At 38.6% G+C, this 25439-nt stretch overlaps 1 protein-coding gene across 1 annotated transcript in view; it reads right to left on the reverse strand.

Annotated features, from left to right (window-relative positions):
* Nucleotides 1-208: 208 nt before the first annotated feature.
* The window catches only part of CEP250 (centrosomal protein 250), a 39587-nt gene continuing 14356 nt past the window's right edge, over nucleotides 209-25439 (reverse strand). Inside the window, exons 18-32 of the mRNA XM_083359836.1 lie at nucleotides 24663-24830; nucleotides 23329-23463; nucleotides 21437-21580; nucleotides 20169-20944; nucleotides 18715-18874; nucleotides 17229-17580; nucleotides 11314-11441; nucleotides 9587-9707; nucleotides 8925-9079; nucleotides 5582-7966; nucleotides 4924-5052; nucleotides 4329-4481; nucleotides 2733-2840; nucleotides 1625-1672; nucleotides 209-1099 (exon numbers count right to left, since the gene is read on the reverse strand). Coding sequence (XP_083215962.1) covers nucleotides 806-1099; nucleotides 1625-1672; nucleotides 2733-2840; nucleotides 4329-4481; nucleotides 4924-5052; nucleotides 5582-7966; nucleotides 8925-9079; nucleotides 9587-9707; nucleotides 11314-11441; nucleotides 17229-17580; nucleotides 18715-18874; nucleotides 20169-20944; nucleotides 21437-21580; nucleotides 23329-23463; nucleotides 24663-24830 — 5256 coding nt within the window. The 3' untranslated portion in view covers nucleotides 209-805. The remainder of the gene's footprint in view (nucleotides 1100-1624; nucleotides 1673-2732; nucleotides 2841-4328; nucleotides 4482-4923; nucleotides 5053-5581; nucleotides 7967-8924; nucleotides 9080-9586; nucleotides 9708-11313; nucleotides 11442-17228; nucleotides 17581-18714; nucleotides 18875-20168; nucleotides 20945-21436; nucleotides 21581-23328; nucleotides 23464-24662; nucleotides 24831-25439) is intronic.

The raw sequence follows: 25439 nt of genomic DNA on the forward strand, positions 1-25439 counted from the left end.
ACAACTAAATTTATTACTTTGGTACTTATTTTTATCTTTTATTTTAATTACAATGGTATGTGTCTTATATAGTCCTTGTTGACATAAACCTCGAGGTTTTTGTAGATGATGGCTATGCATGCATATTGTCTGTCTGTCTGTCTGTCTGTCTATCTATCTATCTATCTATCCACCACATTCTCAAAAAGCAGAAAAGTTTCATATGAAATATTTGAGCAAAGAAAGAAAAAATAAAATGCATTTTTATTATAAAAACTGTTTAGTACAAAATGTTAGAAAAACCCTCTAGATATATCTTATACCAAATTGCTGTACAATAATTTAGGAAATGATATCTATCAATAAGATTATTAAACCAAAATGACTTTAGATCGAGATTTCTCTCTCTCAAGTACTGTCCCATGTGTCTATACAAAAAAAGTGGGAAATCTTTTAAATGTCTTTAGTTTTTTTCAGGACTCTTTTCCTGGAATGAATTTCCATTCTTCCTATCAGAAATGGTTTCTTTGTTTAGTTCTAATACACTGGCTTTGAATTTTGTTATGTCCAAAAATTTTCACACTGCGTATCTTCAGCCACTTGGTATGCAACCTTTCAACTACTTCTGCTTTTTCTCAGGCTGTATTGAGATGATCTTCACTGATTCCAAAGAATCTGGAATTATATTTCTGAAGGATCAAAACTAGCAGATAGACCCTGGAAATCAAGGCTAGCTGAATATGAAGAAGGATCCACCATACCAACAACTTTTTAAACTCTGCTTGTGCTGGAGCCTCTGTAATTTCTTGCTTTTGCCACTGCTGTGCTACCTTGTGGGCTTCTGATGAACACTTTTCGGTGTTGAGCTTGCCAGATGTTTTCCAGATAAGACACTGTCTGAGACTACAGTTCTCAATGTCAAGCTGTTGTTCAAGGTTTCATCAAGCTTGCGAGTCTCTGATTCCAGAACAGCTGCCTCAGGTTTCCTAGCCACAACAGCTAAAGAGTTTACAAGCTCTTGATGTAAATCGGAAAGCTCTTGATTTGTTTTGGTATAGCTGGTGATGTAATTCTGCTTCTGCTTCCGTTCTAGTGATAGCTGTGATTGTAGAACAAAAACCTAAAACAAGAACAAATGACATCAAGAACTAATGAATTATTTCCCTTTGAAGAACTTAATTTCTAATTTTCAGCACAAGGAACAGTATCTTATGTAAAGTAAAACTGTTAGATTTATTATTTAACATATCTAATATTACTAATAAATTCTGAGAAAATGTTATGTGATCGCTAATAATCAACACTGACTTGATGGTGCACAATTTACATTTTTTCATAGCAATGCATTGTGCATTTAACAGCAAAAACTGAATTATTCAAATGACGTGGATAAAAATATTTTGATTTTTTTTAAAAAAATAAATAAATCAGAATTCCTTAGGGAAGTACGAAATGATTTTGAAGACAAAATGTCCCAAACTGTTCTGACTGGGATTTTCTACTTTAAACTGTCCTTTAAGGTCATTACTTACAAAGATTATTGTGAATCTTTAAAAATGCAGTTACTTTGGAGGTGCAGCTCTCCAACAATAGAAGGTAAGAAAAGCAGTTCTAAGACACGTAGTTCCAATTATAAACTACACACCTGTTTTTGTAACTCTGCCAGTTGCTTTCGGAGAACCTGGGTTTCCTTCTAGAGAGAAAGAGAGAGAAAACTCAAATCAGCTACTTATCTTCAAGAAGTCTATTATTTAGGAAGAGAAAATTATTTATACAGCTTGGATTTTCTTTCAATTATTCAGGTTCAACCCAACAATTATAAACTTTAGTTAAATATAAAAGTAAAGGTTTCCCCTGTCCAATCATTTCCAAGTCTAGGGGGCAGTGCTCATTTCTGTTTCTCAGCCAAGGGATCCAGCATTATCCAAAGACATTTCTGTGGTCATGTGGCCAGCATATCTAAACACTGAGGTGCACAGAATGCTGTTACCTTTCCACCAAAGTGGTACCTATTTATCTACTTGCCTTTGCATGCTTTCATACTGCTAGCTGGGCAAGAGCTGGGGCAGGTAATGGGAGCTTATCCTGTCGTGCGGTGCTCGGGTCTTGAACCCAGGTGGTCAGCTTTCCAGATTACAAGCGCAGCAGTCTTTAATTGCTGAGCTATCGTGCCCCTAGTTAAATATAATACTATCTAAAAGCAAAAGGGAAGGAAATAATGGATAGTTTTAAGTACAACTTCCGATAATAAAATATCCAAGCCCTTCAGAGCAGGGATCCAGGATATGAGGAACTGTCTCAACCCAATGAGACTAGCCTGCCCTACCCATGCTGACGGGGCATGTGTCAGATTCCATCATCAAGGAATTTGGGAGGGCAGGGTCCAGACAAAGAACCTTTTCAGCTGTGGCTCCTGGGGAACATTGTGCTCCCCACGGTGAGATCTGCATCCACCCTTTTGGTCTTCCGAAAGGACTTGAAGATATAGCTCTGTCGACTGACCTGCGACCCCAATGAGGGTGCATCATTCTGTAGGTGGCCAATGGATTAGATAACATACCACCTCCTACCCATATGCACTTTGCTCCCTTCCTCTTCAACTTGGTCAGTTTAATTTTAACTAGTTTTAAATTTAAGATCTGTTTGTTTTATGCAGCATTTTTATTTAATGATTGTAAGCTGCCTTTGGTGACATGGGTGGCATAAAAGTTTTATATGTATGTATGTATGAATGTGTGTACGCATGTTCAAACCTTTGAAATGGAAAGAGTCTTTTGTGAGCCAGAGTCAGCTTGTGAATATTCAGAAGTTAGACAAAAGTCTCCATGACTCCTTTTCAGTTTCCTTCGTTCATGTTCTACCTGTAATCGATAAGAGAGATAAAACCATTATCCTAAATTAGGTAAAACTGGCTAATCCTGACTGCTGACATTGAGCAAATTACTGAAAATAAGACAAAGAATACCAAGTACAAACACTGAATTGTGAACAGCCCTAAATTTCTGAAAATAGGTAATGTGTAAAAGAGTAGTCACCACCCAGTAAAACTTAGGAAGTCAGCAAAAAGAGTGAGCAGGTTTTATTTTATTAACTACATTGTGAGGTACGTTTGTGAACCTTTATAAACTAGTACTGTGATCTATAAGATTAGAGCTTTATCTAAATCCTATTAATAGATAAAAAAGATTCTGAAAACAGCATGTTGTATCATTCTTTATTGAATATATTAACCAGATAGTTAGAGAAGGTTATGTGAAGCTTTAGATTTAAAAACACAGGCTCCCTCTTTCAACCAAGAGTATATTGTGCCCATAGATATCTTCCATACATTGGCTTGGAGTTGTTTTAGCCCATTCCTCTTTGACTCACCAATATACTTGGGCTGTCTTGCATGAACTGCTTCTTGAGGTCATACTACAACATTTGTGTTGGGTTAAATCATGGCTTTAGCCCTCCCATTCAAAAATGAATTACTTTTGGTTCAGCCATGTTTTTACATATTTACTTTGTGTTCAGAACTACTGTTCTTCAGCTTATGCACAAATACCCTGACATTCTCCTGTAAAATTCATTGATATAATCCAAAATCCATTACTTCCTCAATCAACTGAAAGCAATTCATTACTCAATAATATTTATTTGGTAAATGACCAGCAAACTGAAATCCATCAAGGTCTTGAGACTGCAAAGCATACTATCATACTTTCAACTGCTAAGTTTCATGTTTGGGAAGATGTTCTTTTGTTTCAATATAGTATTTTATTTTCTGCAGATGTAATATTTCTCATTATTAATCCCAAAATTCTATTTGTGTCTCACTTGTCTGCAGATTTTTTCCCCCATAGTCTGTTCAATGATCTCTGGCAAACTTGAGATGGGTAAGGTAACAACATTAGACTTTCTCCATTTATTGTCTGTCTGTCTGTCTGTCTGTATTGATGAGGTCCATAGTCTCCCATAATGGTTTTATAGTCCTTTTAAGCATTGAGAATTATTTTTCTTAGGTGTACAAAGAACTCTTTTCATTAGGGCCTGACTCGCTTCCATTAATTAAAAATATATGACTCAATTTACCTCTTTATCAGAGCTTAGGGCTTCACATTACCTTTTTTATGAACACAGTAAAGGTTGACTCATTGTATTCAATAAAAACATAACAGTGCATTGTCTTACACATTCACTGTTTAATCAGAAGCTCTTCAATGAGAGAGTTTAATCATTAATTTGATCACATTATAGGACAAAGAGCTACTCTAACCAATCACTGTATAATGAAGGCTAACATACAATTACATTGCACTGAAAAATAATGCTGACCTTACTTATTTTACCTTTTCAGAAAAGCTTACCTCTTGCAATGCATCTCTTAATTGGGCATTGTGCTTTTCTAAACCATGTTTATCATTCTCCAAACTGGCCACAGCTTGCTGCAGAAGTTGTAAACGCCTATATAAGAGTTGTTTTTCAGCCATCCATGTCAGCTGTCCCTCTTTTTTCAAAGCCTGCATGACACAAAAATGGTGCAGTACAAAAGAAGAATATAAAGTCAGGATACAAAAAAATAGGAGGCGGTCACTCACAAATGAGGGTGATTTTGTCCCTTGGATAGTACATGACTTTTTCTGAAGAAACCTTCATATGTTGCTATTGTAAATTTCAGAATCTTAAGCAATAAACTGCTTAAGTTAGATATGTCAGTTGCATCAGTTCCTATAGGAGTAACTGTTAATCATTTGGAATAAAATCAATAAAGACTAAACTTAAAATACTTCCTAATTTATTACTACATAATATGACATAGAATGGGAAGCAAAAAGGCATATAGAATTATAATGAAGTTATACTTTAAGGTACAAAAAAACCTGATGAAAATTCGAATACATCTTGCTCTTCTATATGACACATTGCTATCTCACATGTTTCATATCCATTCTTTTATCTCACCTTTCCAGCTTCATTATGCTGTACCCCTGGTACATCGTTTTCACTGGATAGCAGATCAGTAACTCCCACCAGAGTTTCAATAATAAATCTTGCCTCCTTCAGAGTTTTGAAAGCTGTATCCAATTGTTCCTACAGGAAAATAAATAATACTCTGCTTATTTGGGTCTGCAAAATGTTTTCTTACAAAATGAACAGATCCTGGAATATGTCATTTACAGTGCTGACATCAAGACAAAACATTCCAAAGTTAAAATGCACATTTCAATATCAAATCATATCCAGAAGAGTCTTTTCTAGAATCAGGATGTTCTATGGCAGAATATATGGCAAACAGTTAATAGTTGAATCCACACTCAAACTCCTCAGAAAGATTATAGCTATGTTATTAGAGAGCTCATATGAAGCGAGTGTAAATGATACAGTAACTCATAGCCTCTTGGTTTTTCTCCCTGTCTCTCCTCATTTATTATTTACATCTTAAGAATCCAAGAAAATTTCATTTTAAACCACTTTCCCTTTAAAAATATAAACAGTGCATCTCTAAAAGAGAATAAAAATGATAGATATAATTTTTAAAATATAACTTTACTGCTCACGTGCTTTATAAAACATGCTGAACCTGTAACAGTTTGCATGCATTTTAAGATGAAATGCATACCTGGAGATGAAGCCTATCCATATCTCTTTCTGAAACCATGCTCTGTGTAACAGCCATTTCCTCCTTTAAAATTCTGATAGCCTCTTCACTTCGGGCAAGAGTCAGATCCAACTTCTGTGCTTTCTGCCTCCATTCTATCTCACCACTCTCTGTCTGTTTTAGAACAGCTATCATATGATTCAATTCTTGTCCGTTTATCATTTTCTCATTTTCCAAATGTTCAATCTTTTCCTTCTGCCATTGCAAGCACTGTTCTTTTTCCTTAATAACCTTCCTTTGAGCTAGTTCTTCTTCCTTCCACATAAAAATTTTCTCAATACAGCTATGGAAATTGTATTCTTTGTTATCCTGCAATCTCAGAGCTGAGATTATTTGCTTTATCTGATCACTGTAGGTTAGTAATTCCTTCTCTTTATCTTTGAGTCTCTCTTCTAGTTGCTCAATTTTTCCTTTTTGCAATTCATTCTCAACATCTTTCTTCTTTATAAGTTGGTGGTGCTTCTGCTTTTCTTCAGGCTCACCTTTCATTGGTTTTTGACTTCTCTCATCTTGACAATTTATCTCTTTGGTTTTTTTATCAAGCAATTTCTCTTGCTCTCTGGGATGTTTTTCACGTTCTTGCTCATTTTTGTCTTGATAGTGCAAAAGCTCTTCCTTACTTTTTTGTTCTCTCTGTGTGGCTTCTACTTTAGCCTGGTACTTGCTAATTTGTTCTGCTTGCTTCCTAAGCTCTTCTTCTTTCTCTGCATTCAACCGATTAATCCTATCCAGATCCTGCTGTAGACTTAAAACAGTGTGCTGTACTTCCTCTTTCTGTTTTGAGAGTTCCTTGATACACATTTGTAAGGATTTTGTTTCCTTTTCTTTGTCATGAAGGGAAGACCTAGTGAGGTGAAGTTTATCCAAGATAAATTTTGTCCGTGCCTCCTGTTGTTGAACTTGCTGGAGGTTCTTCTCCTTTAAATATTTGATCTGCAATTCTCCAGTTTTTAAAGCTTGTTCTGCTTGTTGAAGTTCTGCTTGCAATCCTTTTATTAGCTTTACATTCCCTTGTGTGTTCTTTTCATGCTGCTCTTTCAGGGACTCAATTTCTTGTTCTCGCCTTTTAAAGAATACTTTGAGTTGTCCCAGCATTTCAGAAGTTGTTTCCTGTAGTTTTTGCTTCTTCTGTTGGTTTATTTGTTCATCTGGAAACTCTGCATTACCTTCTCTCTCCTTCAGCAGTCCTGAGCTGTAGTGGATATCTTCAAGAAGAACTCTTATCTGGCTTTTTGATTCTTCTTCATGCTTTCTTTGGAATGCCAATTCTCTGTTGTTTTCCTCCAAAGTTGCCTGTGTCTTGGCTATATGTTCATGAAAAGCCATTTGTTTTATTTCCATTTCTTCTTTCATTTCTTTCATTTGGTTTTTTTGTGCCTTGAGTTCTTGTTCTCTTTGGGTCAAAGTCAACGTCATCTGCCTCTGCTTCTCAGAAAGCTCACTGAGATGCTCTTCCTTCTGAGCTTCAAGCTGTTGGAAAATGGATATCTGTTCCCTCTGGGATTCTATTTCCCGTTCTTTGTCCTTAATTATGGCTTTCATGTGTTCTAGGCTTGTACAAAGAGCTTTCTCACGCTTTTCCCCCTGTTCTTCCCATTCTTGGAGTAGCTGTTTTTGAGATGCAAGTTCCCAACCTTTTTCATTCATCTTTATTTTCATGTCATCTAGATCTTTCAGCAAAGCTCCAATTTGTGTGGATTCATTATGTTCCATAGTCTGAATTTTCTCCTCTTTGATGTTAGCTTCCTTGATTTTTTCCTCCAGATTCAGAGTTAGGCTTTCAATTATTGTTTTTTGGTTTTCTGATAACTCTTGTAGTTTTTGAAGCTTTTCTTGTTGGGATTTTAAAGTCTGAACAGCCTCTTCTAGATCTAGATTTAGTTTCTTGAGATCAGCCTTTTGCATCTTATCTTGCTTTGTCAGTTCTTCAATTTGCATTTTTTGGAAGTCAATTTCTTTGCTTCTGTTTTCTAGATTTTTAGTGAGATGCTCTAAAGCAGCCTTTTGCATTTCTTTGTGATTCTCTAAATCCCTAATCTGCTGTAGCTGGTCTTTTATTTCTTCATGTCTCTTTTCTACAGTAACATTGAGCTGATCCACAGTTTCCTGAAGTGCTCTTCCTACCTCTACCTCTTTCTGCAAAGCCACAAATCTCTTCTGATGAGTCTCAACGTCCTCATGTTTATTTCTGAGAGTGGAGAGAGCTGTTTGAAGCTCTTGCTCCAGGGTCTCATTCATCTTTTCCATGGCTCTTGCTCGAAGTTCTGAAGCTTTCACTGATTCCTGAAGAAGCTCCAACTCCCGTGTGAGCTTTTCTTTAGTCATTTGTAAGGTGCCCCGCTCATTCTGAAATGCAAAAAGAATTATTTTCTTCTTGTTCGTTATTCCAGAACTCTACTGTTCAGAGACAACATTCATTCAAATGTAAATCTTGCACAAAAATGCTTGTCATTTTTTAAAAATGAAATGTTTGATAAAACATATCATTTCCATACATACATAAGTTATCTATTCAAAATATTTACTACAGGGCAGCCAGTACCTGCACATGGAGAAAATCTTTAAATTATGGTTAAACATAATTTAACAACAACAACAGAGTTGGAAGGGACCCTGAAGGTCATCTAGTCCAACCCCCTGCTCACGCAGGAAACCCTATACCATTTCGGACAAATGGCTGTCCAGTCTCTTCTTAAAACCTTCCAGTGTTGGAGCATTCACAGCTTCTGAAGGCAGGTTGTTCCACTGATTTAATTGTTCTAACTGTCAGAAAATTTCTCTTCAGCTCTAGGCTGCTTCTCTCTTTGATTAGTTTCCATCCGTTGCTTCTTGGATGGAAATCCAAGTAATTCTGTTTGACGATTCATGAAATCCTATTAGTAATTCAGAAGTTGAGTAATAACTTTCTTGTCCATTAAATAAAACTTTTTTCCCATAACAATTTAACTTTCTTAAATATTTAATTGTGACATATTTCTAATTTATCAAGAGCTATTCCATCCCTGATTAATACAAGACAACAAGCTAGAAGCAGAAAAGATGGACCAGAAAATGGTTACTGCTCTAACTACTACTACGTACATTAGAAAGTGTGTGCTTCTGCAAAAGTGCAAAAGCTGTAAAAGAAACTTAGAAGAGAAATATAGTCACAATAGACAGTAAGAAACAAGTATTTATATGCCATCTATCCCTTTATAAAATCACAACGTGAAAGAAAATTAACTCCCTTAGAGAAAAAAAAAATGTTTTCAACAGTTTATCAAATTTTAGGATATTGAACCTAGAAAATGTCTGGTATCCTTACCACCAAGCCTTTTCTTTGTTTCTCTGTGTTTTCAAGTTTCATTTCCAAACTGGTCAACTTTTCACGTAGACTCACATTCTCTTCCTTGAAAGCAATGACCTCTAACTTTAAGGCAGACTCTAAAGAGCTGCGTCTTCCTTCAACTACGTTCTTTTCTATAATGAAAAAAAAGAAATAATAAACCCTCCCTCCATTCATTATAATAGTGACTTTTCTAACAAGAAAGCAATTTGGGGGGTATTTTAGCAGGTGCTAGTAACTAACTTACTATTCAAAATAATTTTTAAAATATCAACGCATTTTCAGTATGAAATATCAAGGGACAAGAAAAGAAAGCCTCTATGAAAATTTCTTGGAAAAAAATAGCTCCAGAATGAACTACTAATTTTTTTTTATTGAAACTATTGTTAAGAACTGATTTTCTTAAAAGTCATCAGAGAAGATGGTTCGAATTTCCTACATCTGCTGGAGTCTCTGTCCTTCTGATATTATATTCAGTATTGCCGTATATAAGGAAATGATTTTGTTACTAAGCTTGACATAACTAGTACAATAATGAAAAGAGCTTGCTTTTGCCACTGAAGGTTTTCTCTATCCCCGAACTCTTGTTTAGGGAAACTATCACATCTTTGGGTTATCACGGAGAAAGGTAGATGATGTACCTTCTTGGCACTGTGTCAGCCACTTTTGCAGCTCTTCCGCTCTGGCATTAATGCGTACCCTTTCTGTTTCCTTCTCAGTAAGTTCTTGTTTCAACTTCTCAGAATTCTTCCTTGCTTCATCCTGCCAAAAAATAAAAAAAAATACAACACATGCTATAGATATGCTTGAGATAGAGAAAGCTTTATAAAAAAGATTTTTTTTAGATAATAGAAATTTTCATGCAGCAAATTATACATTACATTTTCATGGGAAACACTGCATGTTGCAAACTATACATGACAACTGCACATTAAAATTCTATCCTCTGTCTTCATCTGGCCTGTTTATAAACTTTTCCATATTGTTGTCTGTTACATCTTTTTTTGACTTTTTTTTATAATCTTCAGAAATACAATTCTAGCCGGGATAGAAGTACTGGAAAATACATAATTTGAGTGTCCCAAAGCAACTGGAAACTGGACTTCCTTGGTATTGAAGGAAGGTTTCAAAGGTTTGAAAAGGTTTCGCTTCTTATCCAAGAAACTCTTCAGATTTATTACGCAAAAGAATTTATATACAGGTACTCCTTGACTTACAACAGTTCATTTAGTGTCTGTTCAAACTTACAATAGCACTGAAAAAAGTGACATGAGCATTTTTCATAGTTACAACCTTTCCAGCATCCCCACGATCATGTGATCAAAACTGAGATGCTTGGCAACTGGTTCATATTTATGACCGTTGCTGTGTCCCAAAGTTGTGTGATCACTTTTTGTGACCTTCTGACAAGCAAAGTCAATAGGGAAGCCAGATTCACTAACAACCGGGTTATTAACTTATCAACTCTGCAGTGATTCACTTAACAATTGGGGCAAGAACAGTTGTAAAATGGGGCAAAATTCACTTGCAACCACAATTTACCTGCAACCTTCCTATTGACTTTGCTTGTGGGAAGCTGACAGGAAAGGTCATAAATCACAATCACATGACCACAGGACATTGCAATAATCATGTAGCTCATTGTCAAGCACCCAGACCACAAGTCTCAGATGACCAGATTTTTGAAGGCCTGTCATGACCACCACTCATTCAGTGCTCTCATGACTTCAGATGGTTGCTGAACAAGCGGCCATTAACCAAGAACTACCTGAACTACTAGCTATGCCCTTAACTGCATTTTTTTTACTTCCATCTACCTCAATTCTTAAGGAATTAATAGCAACCTATCAGTATAGTAAAAAGCCAATCATTATATTAAGTAAATTGATACATATCTGCTGAGCTTCTGAAATATAAGGCCATGGTATGTCCTAATAATTGTCAAGATTTATACAGCACTTAACAAGATAGAATATAAATGAACTTCTTAAGTGTTTTAATTTGGATTTTACTCCTTAGAGAGTTAAATTATTTATTTTGATTATCGGTAGCCAGTGAGAGACTTCTATGCATTTTTAACTTAATAATATAAGGAAAAGCATTGGGCAGACAATAATACCGGATTATCTAGTCCATGAGTCTGTTCCTTAGTGGCCAGGGAGATGCCCAAGGGAAACTGATCAGCACATGTTTTCTGCAGCAACTATTTATATGTGTCCTTCATTTAAGAAAAAGTTTTAAAGAATACTGTGCTGGATAATATGCCGCTATCACAATACCTTTATAAAAGTTTTACTATGTCTCCTTTAAAATGCCTGGAAGAAACCCAAAGAATGATGACACATTCATAAATCAAAAAGTAAGTTACCCGTTCAAGGTGAGCCTGCCAGAGATCTTGCCGCAAGTCTTGAAGTGCTTCTGCTACTCTCTCTGCTGTAATCTCTGTGGAACTGTCCTTAGGCGGAGACAAAGCCAGTTCTTTCAGATTATCTTGTTCTGAAGAAATAAGCCTGTTTGGTAACTGCACCTTCAGGTTAGGGTTATTAATTAGAAAGAAAGGGAAACCTAGATAAAACTTTAAAAGTCAAATTATCTACTGTGATAGATCTGAAACTGACATGGGTCTGCACTGCTTTCTATCTACAGTTTCTTATAACATGGAATATTGCTTTCACCAACCAGATAGCTTCCAAGTGTGTCAGAGCATCCATTTGGCCTACATTTCATATAAACTAATAATTTTAATGCCTTAGTTGGTGTTTCACAGTCTATGAGCCAAATATCCAATGTAGTTTGTAGCCAGATCTTGCCATCATACTTTATTTGTTTGTTTGTTTAATCATAAGCAGTAATTCAGAACCCAAAACTTATACTCTGCAATCCCAACCTTGCTTTTCTGATTTTTACTTATTCAATTTAAAAAGTTCTAAACAACCATTTATATAAATAGACCTTGCATGATGAATAATAAAAATACACTGGCACTAAACAGTACAAACACAATATAAAAGTAATACTTAAATTCTTAATCCTATATTTCACAACACATAGTACAAATAAAGCTTCTCTCTTTGACATATTAAAACAGCTGCATTTTTGCTGTGGGGGGGAATGAAGTAGCTGTGGATACCTATGCAGACAGGGACTACCAGAAGCTATTTCTGAAGCAGCTGCAGAAAAGCACTTCTTTTAAAGGATTTGCATATCCCTAATAAACACAATTTAAAATATGTAGCTAAAAATGTTTTGATCTGGAGTTAAGGTCACTATTATTCTATCTATCTATCTATCTATCTATCTATCTATCTATCTATCTATCTATCTATCTATTCAAAAGCCAATATCATTCATTTTAATTGCTCTTCCAAGTAGGTAATGATCAAACATCATTAAAAATTACAGTTGTTTTTCCTTCTATAAAAATTGCACCATTCTAACTTTCAGCTCTAGGACAAAGGCATTCAGAAGCCACTTCTGAAATCTTGCCAAAAACTGCAGACTTGACCAGGCAACCACCAGGAGTCAACACTGACTTGAAGGGGCACACATACACACAAATATTGAAATAATACACATACAATTTTGAACCAGAAGATTTTTTAATACTCGGACTCTTTAGGCTCCGACTCCAGCAACCTTCAATTCTTTATTTTGTTCTATTACAAACCATTTTTTTTTCAAAAAAGTCAGTTCTACCTTGTATATCCTAGACAGCCAACAGACATGAATTACATAAGTTTATAAAGGTTATTGATTAGCAATTTATACTATTGATATAAAAAGAAGCATCATGTTTTCTCCCTATCTTCTGAATGTCACTGTCAACTCTACAAATAAGCATGGTTGCAGCCATTATTTTCCTACTCATTTTTGGTTGCCGTATAGATCGGAGGGAGGGGGGTTGCCCAGGTGCTTCGCTAGTCAAAATAATCTTTTGTCCTGTGGGAAACAAGGTCATCGGCTGCTCCCAAGACTGCAGGCTGGGCATTGCGTAAAAAGCCTGCCAAGAAGATGTTTGGGGAACATAGTTGCTTGCATAGTTTTAGGGGTGGGATTTTTTAACTTTGTATTGGGGAATTGTTACATGTGTCTCCATACTTGGTTTCACTTTTGACATGCTGATACTTTGTAACTAATAAGCATGTTCTTTGAGGAATTTGCAAGCCTCGAAGTTCGGCTTTATTCATCTGTCTGTTGGAACTTTGACATTAGACCAAGTCTCATAAAACTTTGTTTTTCAAGGTGCTGGGCCCCGACTGTCTACCCACTTACTTTTGGGAGAGCAGTGAAGACTCGGCGAAGACTTGAGATGGAGGAGAAAACTGAAACCGCTGCTAACCGCAACAGGACTCAGGCTGTCAGAGCGCAGGCTGGAGCTCCAGCCATTGAGGAGGCGTCACTGACAAAAGCTCGGCCCAAAACCAGGTTGATCCAACCTGGGAAGCTGGTACTGCAGGAAGTAGCTACAGCCCTAACAAACCTCTACCAAGCTGAGGCTGCCCCTCAGCACAGGAGCACTCTTGTAACTGCTGGAGAGGAGTTCTTATTGCTGCTGTCCCAGGGTTCTTCATCTGCGGACAGCAAGAAAGGAAAGCGGTCGATGGGATGGGACAATTCTGGAGAGTGGAGATTTCAGTCTGCAATCCATAGCCCCTCGCTCAAACAGTTGAAGGAAAAGTTTGGCAGGCTGGAAGTAAAGGATATGATTCCTGTTGCCCAGGGGGGGAAATGCCAAGAACTACTCATCTCTTCCCCCCCCCACACTGGAGTTCCAGCCCAACCGCTGCTTCACTCATCCCCCAACCAGCTATGATACAAAGCTCTGTATCCCAGCCAAGTCCATTGCCGTGGCTTTGGGATGCCAGTCCTGGAGCCCAGCCAAGAGATGTCCGGAGAGTGGTTCAGCCACGTCCCCAGGACCAGCAAGCCACCCATGCCCAGCAGCAGGTGCAGGGGGTTCCGCAAAGTGCAGGTGCAGGCAGTTCCGCCCTGAGTCCTACGGGAAAGGGCGGTATATAAATTCAATAAAATTCAAATTCAAAAAGGTTCGAGCCACCTCCCATCAAGTCCACCTTTGATGGGGATCCTGAGAAAGTGACCTTCTTAAACTAGGTGTGGGCTTATGCCTACCTGGATGGGGCTATGATGGTGAATGTTGTGGCGGCAAATTTAGAGGGGGAAGCGGCCAACTGTGTGACCAGCCTCCATGATGAAGGGGCTCCTGAATTGCACAACATTAATCTATTCACGGAGCAACTGAGGGGTCATTCTGAAGATGAATCCCGAGCCCTGGTGGCCAAGAAAGAAATCCACCATCAAAGAGGTTGCCCTGCTAAGGAGTACGTTCGTGAATTCAGGAGAGTTGCTAGTCGGCTGGGGCAGGGGCCAGAACAGTCATTGATCAACTACTTCAAGCAGGGGATGGATCGCGACTTGCTTCAAGCCTGCATCATTTGAGGTTTTCCTAACTATTGTGTGAGTGGTACCACATGGCAGTGGTGCTAGACATTGAGTTGGACTGCCCCAGAAAGTCAAGCACCACCGAACCCAACTCGCTATGCGTCTAGGAAAAACTCCTTTATGGCCGACGTTCCCAAGCCACTGCAGCCACCAGCATCTCCCAAGCACCAACCAGGGTTCCAATCAAGTGCTACTAGTATGGTCTGATGGGTCACCATGCTGTGGAGTGCCCAGCTCCTCACCCTCAACCCAGGAGCGCATCGGTTGCCACTGCAAAACCGCAAAGAGCTCCCAGAGGGGGAAGAGAAAAAACAAACTGGGCCCATCAGGACCTGGGTGTTGAAGCCTCCCCTCCTGCCAAGCTCCAATTCGACCCACAGCAGATGCCGGCACCATATGACAGTGACAAGGAAGGCAGGGAGGACCCCATGAAGAGTCAGCCCATTCCCTCTTTTGCCATTTCCACCAGGCGAGTAGTGCCTAAAACGGGCCCACATGAATCTGAACATCCTAATAGACTCGGGGTGCACTCAGTGCTTAATTAAAATACCCATTGTACTCAAACTGGGCATCCGAGCTAAACTACTGCCTCTACCCATGAAGTTTGAACAAGCTGATGGTTCACTCATCGGAGGTACTCCCGCCACGCACCTAACTGAACCTATGTGTTTAGAAATGGGTCGGCATTGGGAAATCATCCATTTTGTGGTGGTTCCGAAGATGACTGAAGCAATAATTTTGGGGCTAGCGTGGCTTGATAAATGATGTCCTAACATCTGGTGGGAGGAAGGAATGTGTAAATTAAGACTGAGGACAGGACACCCCCACACACACCTGGCAGTGATGATAAAACAAAGACACTGGCCATCAACGAAACCCTAAAGACTGTAGCCAAAAACCTGCCGGAGATTCAACTGGTCCACACAGAATACCATGATTTGGCTGAAGCGTTTAGTGAGAAGGAATGTGACATCCTCTCCCCACACCAGGCTAGGGACTGTGCTATTGAAATTCTGCCTGGTGCCAAGCTCCCAAAACCAAAGATGTACTCTGTGACACCCAGAGAGATGAAAGAACTGAGAGAGTACATTGATAAAAACTTAGCTCGGGGTTTCATTCAGCCAGTCAAATCACGTGTGGCTGCTCCCATGCTATTCAAGGAGAAGAAAGATGGGTCTCTTAGATTATGCATTGATTTTAAAGGTCAGCATAGAAAATATGTTTTCCCCCCCTCCCCCTGATGAAGGACATGTTAGCCCACCTGGCTAAAGGAATTTTTTTTACCAAGCTGGATTTAAGAGAGGCTTATTACCGGATCCGGATCAAGGAGGGGGACAGGCGGAAAACCACCTTTAATTGCCCTTTGGGGAGTTTCCAATTTAAAGTGATGCCTTTTGGACTGCAGGGGGTCCCCGCTGTGTTTATGTAATTGATAAATCAAGTGCTCCATGATCATTTATACAAGGGAGTTTTGGTTTATCTTGATGACAACCTTATTTACACCGAAACCATGGATGAACACATCAAATTGATCCGTGAGGCAACCCCCATGCACCCGCAAACAGCTTCAAAGTTTTCTGGGGTTTGCCAACTTTTATCGTCAGTTTATTCCCTCTTTCACAAAGATAGCCATGCCAATCATCAATTTACTCAAAACAGGAAAAGGAGGGGGAAAACCCTGACCTTGTCAGCCATTGTAATGGTCGTTAGAGTGCCAGGCCACGTTCTCTTTGCAGCTGAACCAGTCCTTAAGCACCCTGACCCTGAACAAGAATTCAGCATTCAAGCCAATGAGTGACGTGGCTGTGGGTGCCATTCTCTTACAAAAAAACCACAGAGGGGACTTACAACCTTGTGCTTACACTTCCTGAAAATTAACTGACATTGAGAAGAGGTGGGTTGTTTGGAAGAAAGAGGCTTTTGCAGTTCATTGGGCATTACTGACATGGTGTCACTTATTGGAAGGGGAAGAGATACTTTTTGAGGTGCGGACTGATCACAAAAATTTGGAGGCTCTGAAAACCCACTGTAAATTATCTCTGAAACAAGTTCAATGGGCTCAGTACTTCAACTGTTTTAATTTCACGAAGATATCGGCTTATTTGAAAGATCATTCGCAAGAACGTTATATTATGGAATGGAGAAAGTGGATTGAGTTTATCCAGAATAAGTATAGGGTTAAGAAGTTTTATCTAGCATTCGAATAAGTCTTCTTTCGTGTTTTTTCTTTTCTTTTCCTATTTTCTTTTTTATATATATTTAATAATGTTAAGTTTTGTTTGTTATTATATAAGTTAGAGAGTGATGGATTTTAGAATTTATGGTTGTTAGTATATGGTTGCTTATGATTGCTTTTATATATATATACCTTGTATTTAGCTCTGGGAAGTCCGGGGGGGAGGGGGGTGGGGGGGAGGTAGGGGAGGGAAGAGGGAGGGGGGAAGGGGGGAGGGAAGGGGGGAGGGAAGAGGGAGGGGGGAGGTAGGGAGGGGAGGGTGGAGGGGGATGGGGGTTTTTAAAGGAAAATTGTATTGTAAAACTTTTCAATAAAAAAAAAAAATAGTTTCCTGGGGGTAAGAACATTTTGGCTGATGCCACATTTAGGGATGGGATTTTTTAACTTTGTATTAGGGAATTGTTACTTGTGTCTCCAGACTTGTTTTCACTTTTGACGTGTCGATACTTTGTAACTAATAAACACGTTCTTTGAGGAATTTGCCCTCCCAAATATAGTTCTACTACAACAGAGTTCTGACTGTGATATTTGGTTAAAAAATGACTTGTAAAGAACATACTGATCATTCACTTGCTCCTCAGACTTACCTCTATTAAGGAATGATGAACTCCAAAAGTTTTGGTTTCCATGCCCTCTAAGCTTTGGCTCAGGACTGTTACACAGCATGTACTGAAGTACGGAATGTAGTTTTATCAGCTGAGCTTGAGCTTCCCAATGAACTGAACAAACACGCTGACACTCAGATGCCAGTGCCTCCGCCCTACTCTCTGTGCTACATAGGCTTAAGCGCAACTGGGACATTTCGGCCTCCAGCTTTTCTATAGTGTCTTTGGCATGCTGCTCATTTGCATGGGAAACTTCCAGATCTTGAGTTAGCTGTTCCTCACGAGCTATCAAAGTTGCCTCCTTCTGTACCATCATCTGCTTGAGTGATTCCATCTATGGGAAAAACAACAAAACTTGGACACAGGAACAAGGATAACTCTAAGATAAATAAATACCTCCTAGGCAAAATAAAAGACAAACTTGGAAAAGTTAATTTAAGTACACAAAGGAATAAGCATGGTATATTATTACAAATATAGACCTCAATTTACAGCGCAAATGGGACCTGAATTTCCATCACTAAAGGATGCAGTCGTAGAGTGTAAGTACACTGCTTAGTGACACCAGTGCTTGCAGTCCTGGTTACTGTTTTTAATTGAATCCCATGGTCTTTAGGTGAGGCAACTTCCTGTCGTAGAGAGGCTGGGGGGAGGGTGTGCAGATAGGGGAAATTTACCCCAGTGACCCAGTGATCTTCTCTGTTGGCTCCCCCTTTGACTTTCTGTGGAAACTGGCAAGGAAGATTGCAAATATTGATCATATGAGCGAGGGGTACTTGACCACCAGTCCTAAGTGCAAACAAGTTTTCAAGCATCCCGATTCCAATCAGATGGCTGCAGGGGTACTGTGATGGCCAAAACTCTGAGAAGCACTTGTAACCATTTATTCAGTGCAATATAACTTTGAAGGGTTGCTATATGAAGGGTCATAAATCAAAGACTATCAGTTTTAGGCAAGTAAAGGAAAAAGTTAAGCCAGGTTATTCCGAACAATGCAAGCAAGAGGCCAATGTATTAGAAAAAAAATAAAATACTGGAAGCAGGTTTTATTCTAAACCAGACATGTCAAACACAAGGCCCGGGGGCCGGATCCGGCCCGCGAAGTGGTTTCATGTGGCCCGCGAAGCCATCCTGGAAACAGTGAGGGAACAGCCCCCACTGCCTTGGCCCTGGCCCAGAGACCCTCAGATCTGTCCCACTCCTGCCCAGCCCCCATAGGCACCCTTGATTTGAAGATGTAGAGCTGGCCACGCCCACCCAGTAGGCCATACGCACTCTAGCCACGCCCACCCAGTAGGCCACACCCACCCAGGCCACACCCACCCGGCCCCTTGAGGGCAACCGCAATGCTGATGCGGCCCTCAATGAAATTGAGTTTGACACCCCTGTTCTAAACATTAGTACGTGTACGTCGATAACATAGATCTGGCAATAAAGAGAAAAATAAAAAGGAACTGTTTAATGATACCTGATTAATGAATTCTTGCTCTTCATGTTTGTGCTCAGCAAGCATCTTTTCTGCTTGATGTAAGGCACTATTCAATTTGGTGATTTCATCCTGATGACCATCATCACTCTCTTGCAGTTTCTTCAGCCTGAATTCCTTTTCCTCCAATGAGAGAATCAAGCTACAGCAGAAAAAAAAGCAAGATTTCAGTTGTAGGATAACCATATTTAAGTACAAAAACCCAGTTTTCTTTCCCGTAGATGGGATCATCATGCAGTTTTAGTTCTTTTATGGCACACACATAAATGTACCATAAATGGTATACACAATTATGATATACAGGCAAAATTTAAGTATATATGCCAGAAAATAGTAATTATACAAAAATGTGTCAAACACAGTGTGTATTTGTAAAAGAAGATACCAGTACAAAAATTATTCATGCAACATAATTGGGAGAATATACCGTATAGCTATGGTGGTAAACCTATGGCACGCGTGCCACAGGTGGCACGCAGAGCCCTCTCAATGGGCATACGCGCCCTTGCCCCAGTCCTAGGCCTTCAGCTGGGTTTTATAAAACCTTTTTGCTTTAGGCCTCTGCCGCTGTGTGCAAAAAAAAAAAGGTTCAATTAATCAATCTATTTCAACTCACGGGGAAAAAAAGATCTCGCAAAGTTGGAATTGATTGATTGAACTTTTCAGTTCCACTCAGTCTGCCATTACCACCGCAGACACGCCCACCCAATGGGCCACACCTACCCGGCACCCAACGATATATAAGTGGGTTTTGGGTTGCAGTTTGGGCACTCGGTCTCTAAAAGGTTCACCATCACTGATATATAGGATTAAACTACCAAGAGATCATCTCTCTTAATGTAAACAATGTAATGTAAAAACAAGGGAGATCATACCAGAATTAATAGATACAGATGCATGATTTTTTAAAATTATTTTAATCCCATTTATATCCTGCCCTTCTCCGAAGACTCAGGGCGGCTTACAATCTAAGCACAAATCAAATGTGCTTAGCAATAGCCTTCATTCTATGTATATGCCTGCTTATTAGGGCTTTCGCCCCCCCCCCAAGCAGCATTATTACAAAGTCAGCTTATTGCCCCCAACAATCTGGGTCCTCATTTTACCTACCTCGGAAGGACTGCAATCATTATATGGCAGCAATATTCCTGACAGGATACTACAACAATTAGTCAAATAATGCAGACTATAAAAGCTAAGCTTTAAGAAGTATAAAAAGCTGCCAATTTTTCAATATACAGTAAAATTACAAAACACTCTTTTGGAATAAACAAGGACTATCTTGTCTTTTTCTAAGAGAGGTTTTCACTAAGGGCATTCTAAGAAAAAAATCTGTATATCCACACAATCATTGAATATTTATAGGGAATCAGCAAAAAGTAACTCTCTCTGAGATCATTATTTTCCACTTACAATTTACTGCAGTTTGTGCTTACCTGGCTCGTTCGTGCTCCAGAGCCTGCAACGTTGCCTTCAGCTGCAAATTCTGGTTTTGTTCTTTCTTCATACATGTATCCTTACTTTCCATTTCTTCTTGCTTGTTATGAAGGAGGGCCTGAAATTCTGCATTCTGACGCTCAACTTTTTCTTTCCAACTCTGCAACTCTGAGCAGCGTTTCTGTGCCTCTTCCCAATGGCTCTGAAGCAGGGCACTTTCCTGTTCTGCCTCCTCCTGGTGCCTTTGAAATACAGCTTTCAGCTTGGCGTTCTTAAGTTCCACCTCCTCTTTCTGTTGCCGCAGATTCCTGTTCTGAAGCTCGGCGTCCCTTTTCTGATTCTGCAGCAGTTTAATTTGAGATTTGGCCTCTTCCCATTGCCTTTGGAGCTCAGAATTCTGAAGCTCCGCCTTTTCCCACTGACCCTGCTTTCTTTCCAGGGCTTGAATAGTGGTCTGCTGGTGCTCGACCTCTTCTTGCTTTCCTAGTAGCTTGTGGTTTAGGTCTTTTTCAGTTTCCCATTGACTTTGCAGCATAGCTGTCAGTTCTGTGTTTCTTTCTTCCAACTCTTCCTTCTGTCTCTGCCACTTAATGTTCTGCTGTATGACCTCCTCTCTCTGTTTTCTCTCTGTTTCTAGCAGCTTCTGTAGTTGTGACACTTCAAGTTCCTTTTGTTCAGACAATTCTTGCTTTTCTCTTAAGTGTTGCTGAGCCTCCTGGTTAAACAGTTTACAGGAATCTTTTGAGGCCAGCAGTTGGAACTCCAATTCTTGTATCTTAAAAGAGAGAATCATAGATTATATAGTTTTCACACGTGTCAACACAATGGTACACATTATACTACATACAAGTGTAAAGATGGTACATTATGACTCACCATAAACGAAGAGATAATGCTGCAGGTTTAAACATCTCAGGATAAACTAATATCAACCTGAGCTTTTTAAAGATCTCAGTATTTGTCTGATCATAACAGAAATGGTAGCAGTGCAATGGTGACATTACACCATTAAGGAACAATAAAATAAATCTGGCAGAAGGGAAGTTAGCTACCAGAATCACTGTCTTATTATATAACCCAAAATACCTGGCTTTTCTTAAAATAATATGTATTTCTTATAGAAATGTTTGTCTTTTTAATTTGTACAGCCTTCTATGTTCTGGAAAAGTTAACAAAGCACAGTTTTAGCTACACCCATAAATTCCCATCACAATTTCAGAAAGGCTGCATATTAACACAAAGCAAGAATGGGTTAAAGTAAAATCACCTGCTTTTGTAAACTGTCTCGTTGATTAAGTAGGACATTTATTTCTTCTTTGAGAGATTTTATTTCCTCCTTCTGCTTTATTTTTAATGTTTTCACGGTATGTGTGGTATCTTTCAGCTTAGCTTCCAGAAGTTGTACATTACACTGCCAATAAATACGTAATAATTGGGATTTAATATTTTAATCTATATCTGTGCATATCCAGGCTTAGTTTCTATAATAACATCTTTCTTTTATTAAGTTTCTAGATACTTATACAATCTAGGAGTATATACTCATGGATGCATATGGATTCAGAAGTATGTACTGCTTGATTGACTGATTTACTGTGCCACTCCATTCTCATAGGCTCTGAGCAGTGTACAATCATCAAAAAATTAAAACAATATAAAATCTATCTATACACTTTCAAAAATAGTGCCATCCGGCCTTATATTCTCCTACATAAATTCTACTTGTATATCTGAATTGTAAATTATATGTACATCTATGGTAATGAATAATGTGAACGAGATACCTGTAAGAAGTGAGATCTATTACTTAAGAAGTAATGTGTAATCTATTCTGTCCCATGGCTTATACACATTTTATGAAGAATAATGGCTATATATGGAAACAATTAAATCTGATTGTGTTTTTTTTATTTTCAAGTACACCATCAAAATTTGGCCGCAGAACAGTGGTAGATTTGTAAAAGGAAAATGTCCAAACAAGAACTGCACTGAGCTAGATTACACATTCTGCAAAACCCCAAAATAAAAAGCCCCCCAATTTTTTTTCTCATCACTTGCCACTAGAGTGGGCCCAACCACTTCAATCATGCCAGCAGAGGTAGCCAGTTGTCTCCCATTTCCAAGAGGTTAGGTGATCTGAAACCTGTTTTTTTCATGATGGGGCCAGCCCTATGAAACAATTCATTTATCTCCAACTTCTGGATCTGGAAAAAGTTTAAGGTAAAGCTTATCCAGAGGGATTTTGGAATTTAACTTCATGTATTGTTTTGTGATAGTTATAATGCATTTCTAGGATATTTTAGGTTTTTATTAGTGTGAGTGAACAAGAGACATTTTATGATTCGGGCAAGATAAAAACCTGATAAAATATAAATAAGGAAGGATGCAGTTGGTTTAACAGCAATTTTGCTAGTAAAATATACTATAAGCTTGTTACAGTAGGTTGTCAAGAGCATCCTTTCATCATTTCAAAACCTAGAACTGAACTAAGTTATTATTTAAAAAACATCTGTTGGATATTATTATGCTGATGCTATGGTGGCAGAGAAAGACATTGTCACTACCACGAGATAGGCCATAGATTGGTTTTAATTCACATGCACCAAGATTTGCCTTGAATCTTTCTCAGCATCTACCTTCTTTTGCTAAATGTTTGTGAATTCCATTAGGCAGCAGATATCTCCCTTGGTATCCATCAAGCTCTTTCTCCATCACAAACTGGAAGACAGCATGCTAACTTCAGTACCATCTTAATTCACAAAAAAAGCCTCCCAAGGAGGACCCTACAGCCATATTTAAAAAATAAAAAATAAGCTAAGGCTATACAGAGTATGCTGGAAGCTAGAGGATATAAGATGAAGCCTTTTGGTAAATATGGTAAATTTGCAGTGCTAAACACACCAGGATAGCCACTTCCTAGGGCAACAATTCTGCAAGATAATCTGCAACATATTTCAAAAATTCCAAATGTATCCACCAGCCTGTACAGGGTTGCTAGCCCTCACTTATATAATCTCTAGGAACCTGGGCTCTATACAATAAGGAAGACAAATGAGGGTCTTGTATCATTGAAAGAGTAGTTTTTATACATCCAATATTGCTCTGAACTGGATTCTTGGAAGATTTCACAGTATTTTTCACTAATCTGCTTATTCTTACCTGTTCCCTCTCTTCAAGCTTTTTCATCTCCTGATGAAGACATTCCAGCTGCTGAGAGGTATTAGCAAGGTTCTCATTTGTTTGGAAGATTTCCTCTCGTAACGATTTCTTTTCATTCTCTTTTTCTAGAAGAGCCTATAAATGAACAGAATAGAGTAGAATAGAATAGAATAGAATAGAATAGAATAGAATAGAATAGAATAGAATAGAATAGAATAGAATAGAATAGAATAGAATAGAATAGAATAACAGTCTTGGAAGAGAGCTTGGAGGTCTTCTAGTCCAATCCCCTGCTCAGGCAGAAACCCTACCATTTCAGGCAAATAGTTTTCTAGTCTCTTCTTAAAAACCTCCAGTGTTGGAGCATTCACAACTCCTGAATTACATAGACATATATTTGGATCCATTAAATACATGACCTTTTAAAGCCAGAAGTATCACAGTAAAAATTGACAGTTCATAATAACCTGAAGCCAGGCCGCCTAGTTAGACTTGAGTAAAGTATGCTCAAATTAGATTCCCAGATATTAATCAGGGATAAATGTGTTTTAGAAACACACTGCATAAAACGGAATATTACTCAGAGACTAATTTTAAATAGTTTTTAAAACCTGTGAGACCAAATTCAGCACAGAAGATATATAAAATGTGAAAGTTTTAAATATACTTAAATATATAAGCAAAAGATTATCCCTTTACTATCTTGATTTTTTTAAATCAGAGTTCTGCATAATAATTCTATTTTGATCACTAAAATTTTTTCAATATCCTCAAGAGTTCTTATTACATACACACACACACACACACACACACACGCACACAATTACAACTGTATACCTTCCAATTGGCTGTTATTTACAGACATACCTTTCACACATAGATCTGCCTATCTTAGGTGTATATGTGTGTATGTATGCGTATACACATATACATATGCATACATACACACACACACACATATATGTATAAAAACCTCAGAAAACAAATATACATGTACACATACACACACGTATACACCTAACATAGGCAGACCTATGTGTGAAAGGTATGTCTGTAAATAACAGCCAATTGGAAGGTATACAGTTGTAATTTTTTAAAAAGTTAATATCTAAAGCAATAAAAAAGGAGGAATTAGTAGCAATAATATTTCACATTAGTATACTGGAGTCATAAATAATATCGTAAAAGAGAAAAACAAAAGGGGTGAAGCACAATCTTCCTGATATGTAGATTCTCAGAAATTACCATATTGGCAAGAGAATTTGGGGGAATGAAGTCTAAACAACTAACGGTGTTAAGAGTGGAAAAAGAAATTCTAATACAAGTCCTACTACCTCTTGTTTGGCATTTTCAGCTTTAATGAGCTCATCTTCCATATGGGTTTGAATATCAGTGATCTTCTGCTGCAGTTCCAACAGCTTCCTTTCACAGACATTTTCAGTCTCTTCTTTCTCCTTGACAACACATTCCAATTTTATTTGGTGATAGTCACGTTCATTTTCCTAGAAATACATCAGGCAAATCTAATAAATACATAGAGAAAAAAGAATGGTGTCTTCTTTCACCACTAAAGCAAATGTTCTGCCTTAAGCAAAGATTTGAAATGAGTTTACTAACGACAAGCTGCTATACCTTAATGTCATATACCGTATTTTTCGGACCATAAGACGCACTTTTTTCCCCAAAAGTGGGGGGGAAAACGAGGGTGCGTCTTATGGTCCCAAGGTGATCCGTATGGCCAGGAGCACGAATCGGCACGTGCTGAGAAACACCGATCTCGCGCTCCTGCACTCTCCCTCGCTCGGTTTCAGCTTCCCTTGCTACAAGAGAAAGCAGGCTGAAACGGAGTGAGGCAGATTGCCAGGAATGCGAATCGGCTGATCTCGCGCTGTTGCAATCTGCCTCGTTTCAGCCTGCTTTCTCTTTTAGCAAGGGAAGCTGAAACCGAGCGAGGGAGTTTGCAGGAGCGTGAGATCGGCCGATTCACATTTCTGGCAATCTCCCTCACTCCGTTTCAGCTTGCTTTCTCTTGTAGCAAGGGAAGCTGAAACCGAGCGAGGGAGTTTGCAGGAGCGCGAGATCAGCCGATTCGCATTTCTGGCAATCTCCCT

This window comes from Vipera ursinii (assembly GCF_947247035.1).
Source record: "Vipera ursinii genome assembly, chromosome: 3".
NCBI lineage: Eukaryota > Metazoa > Chordata > Lepidosauria > Squamata > Viperidae > Vipera > Vipera ursinii.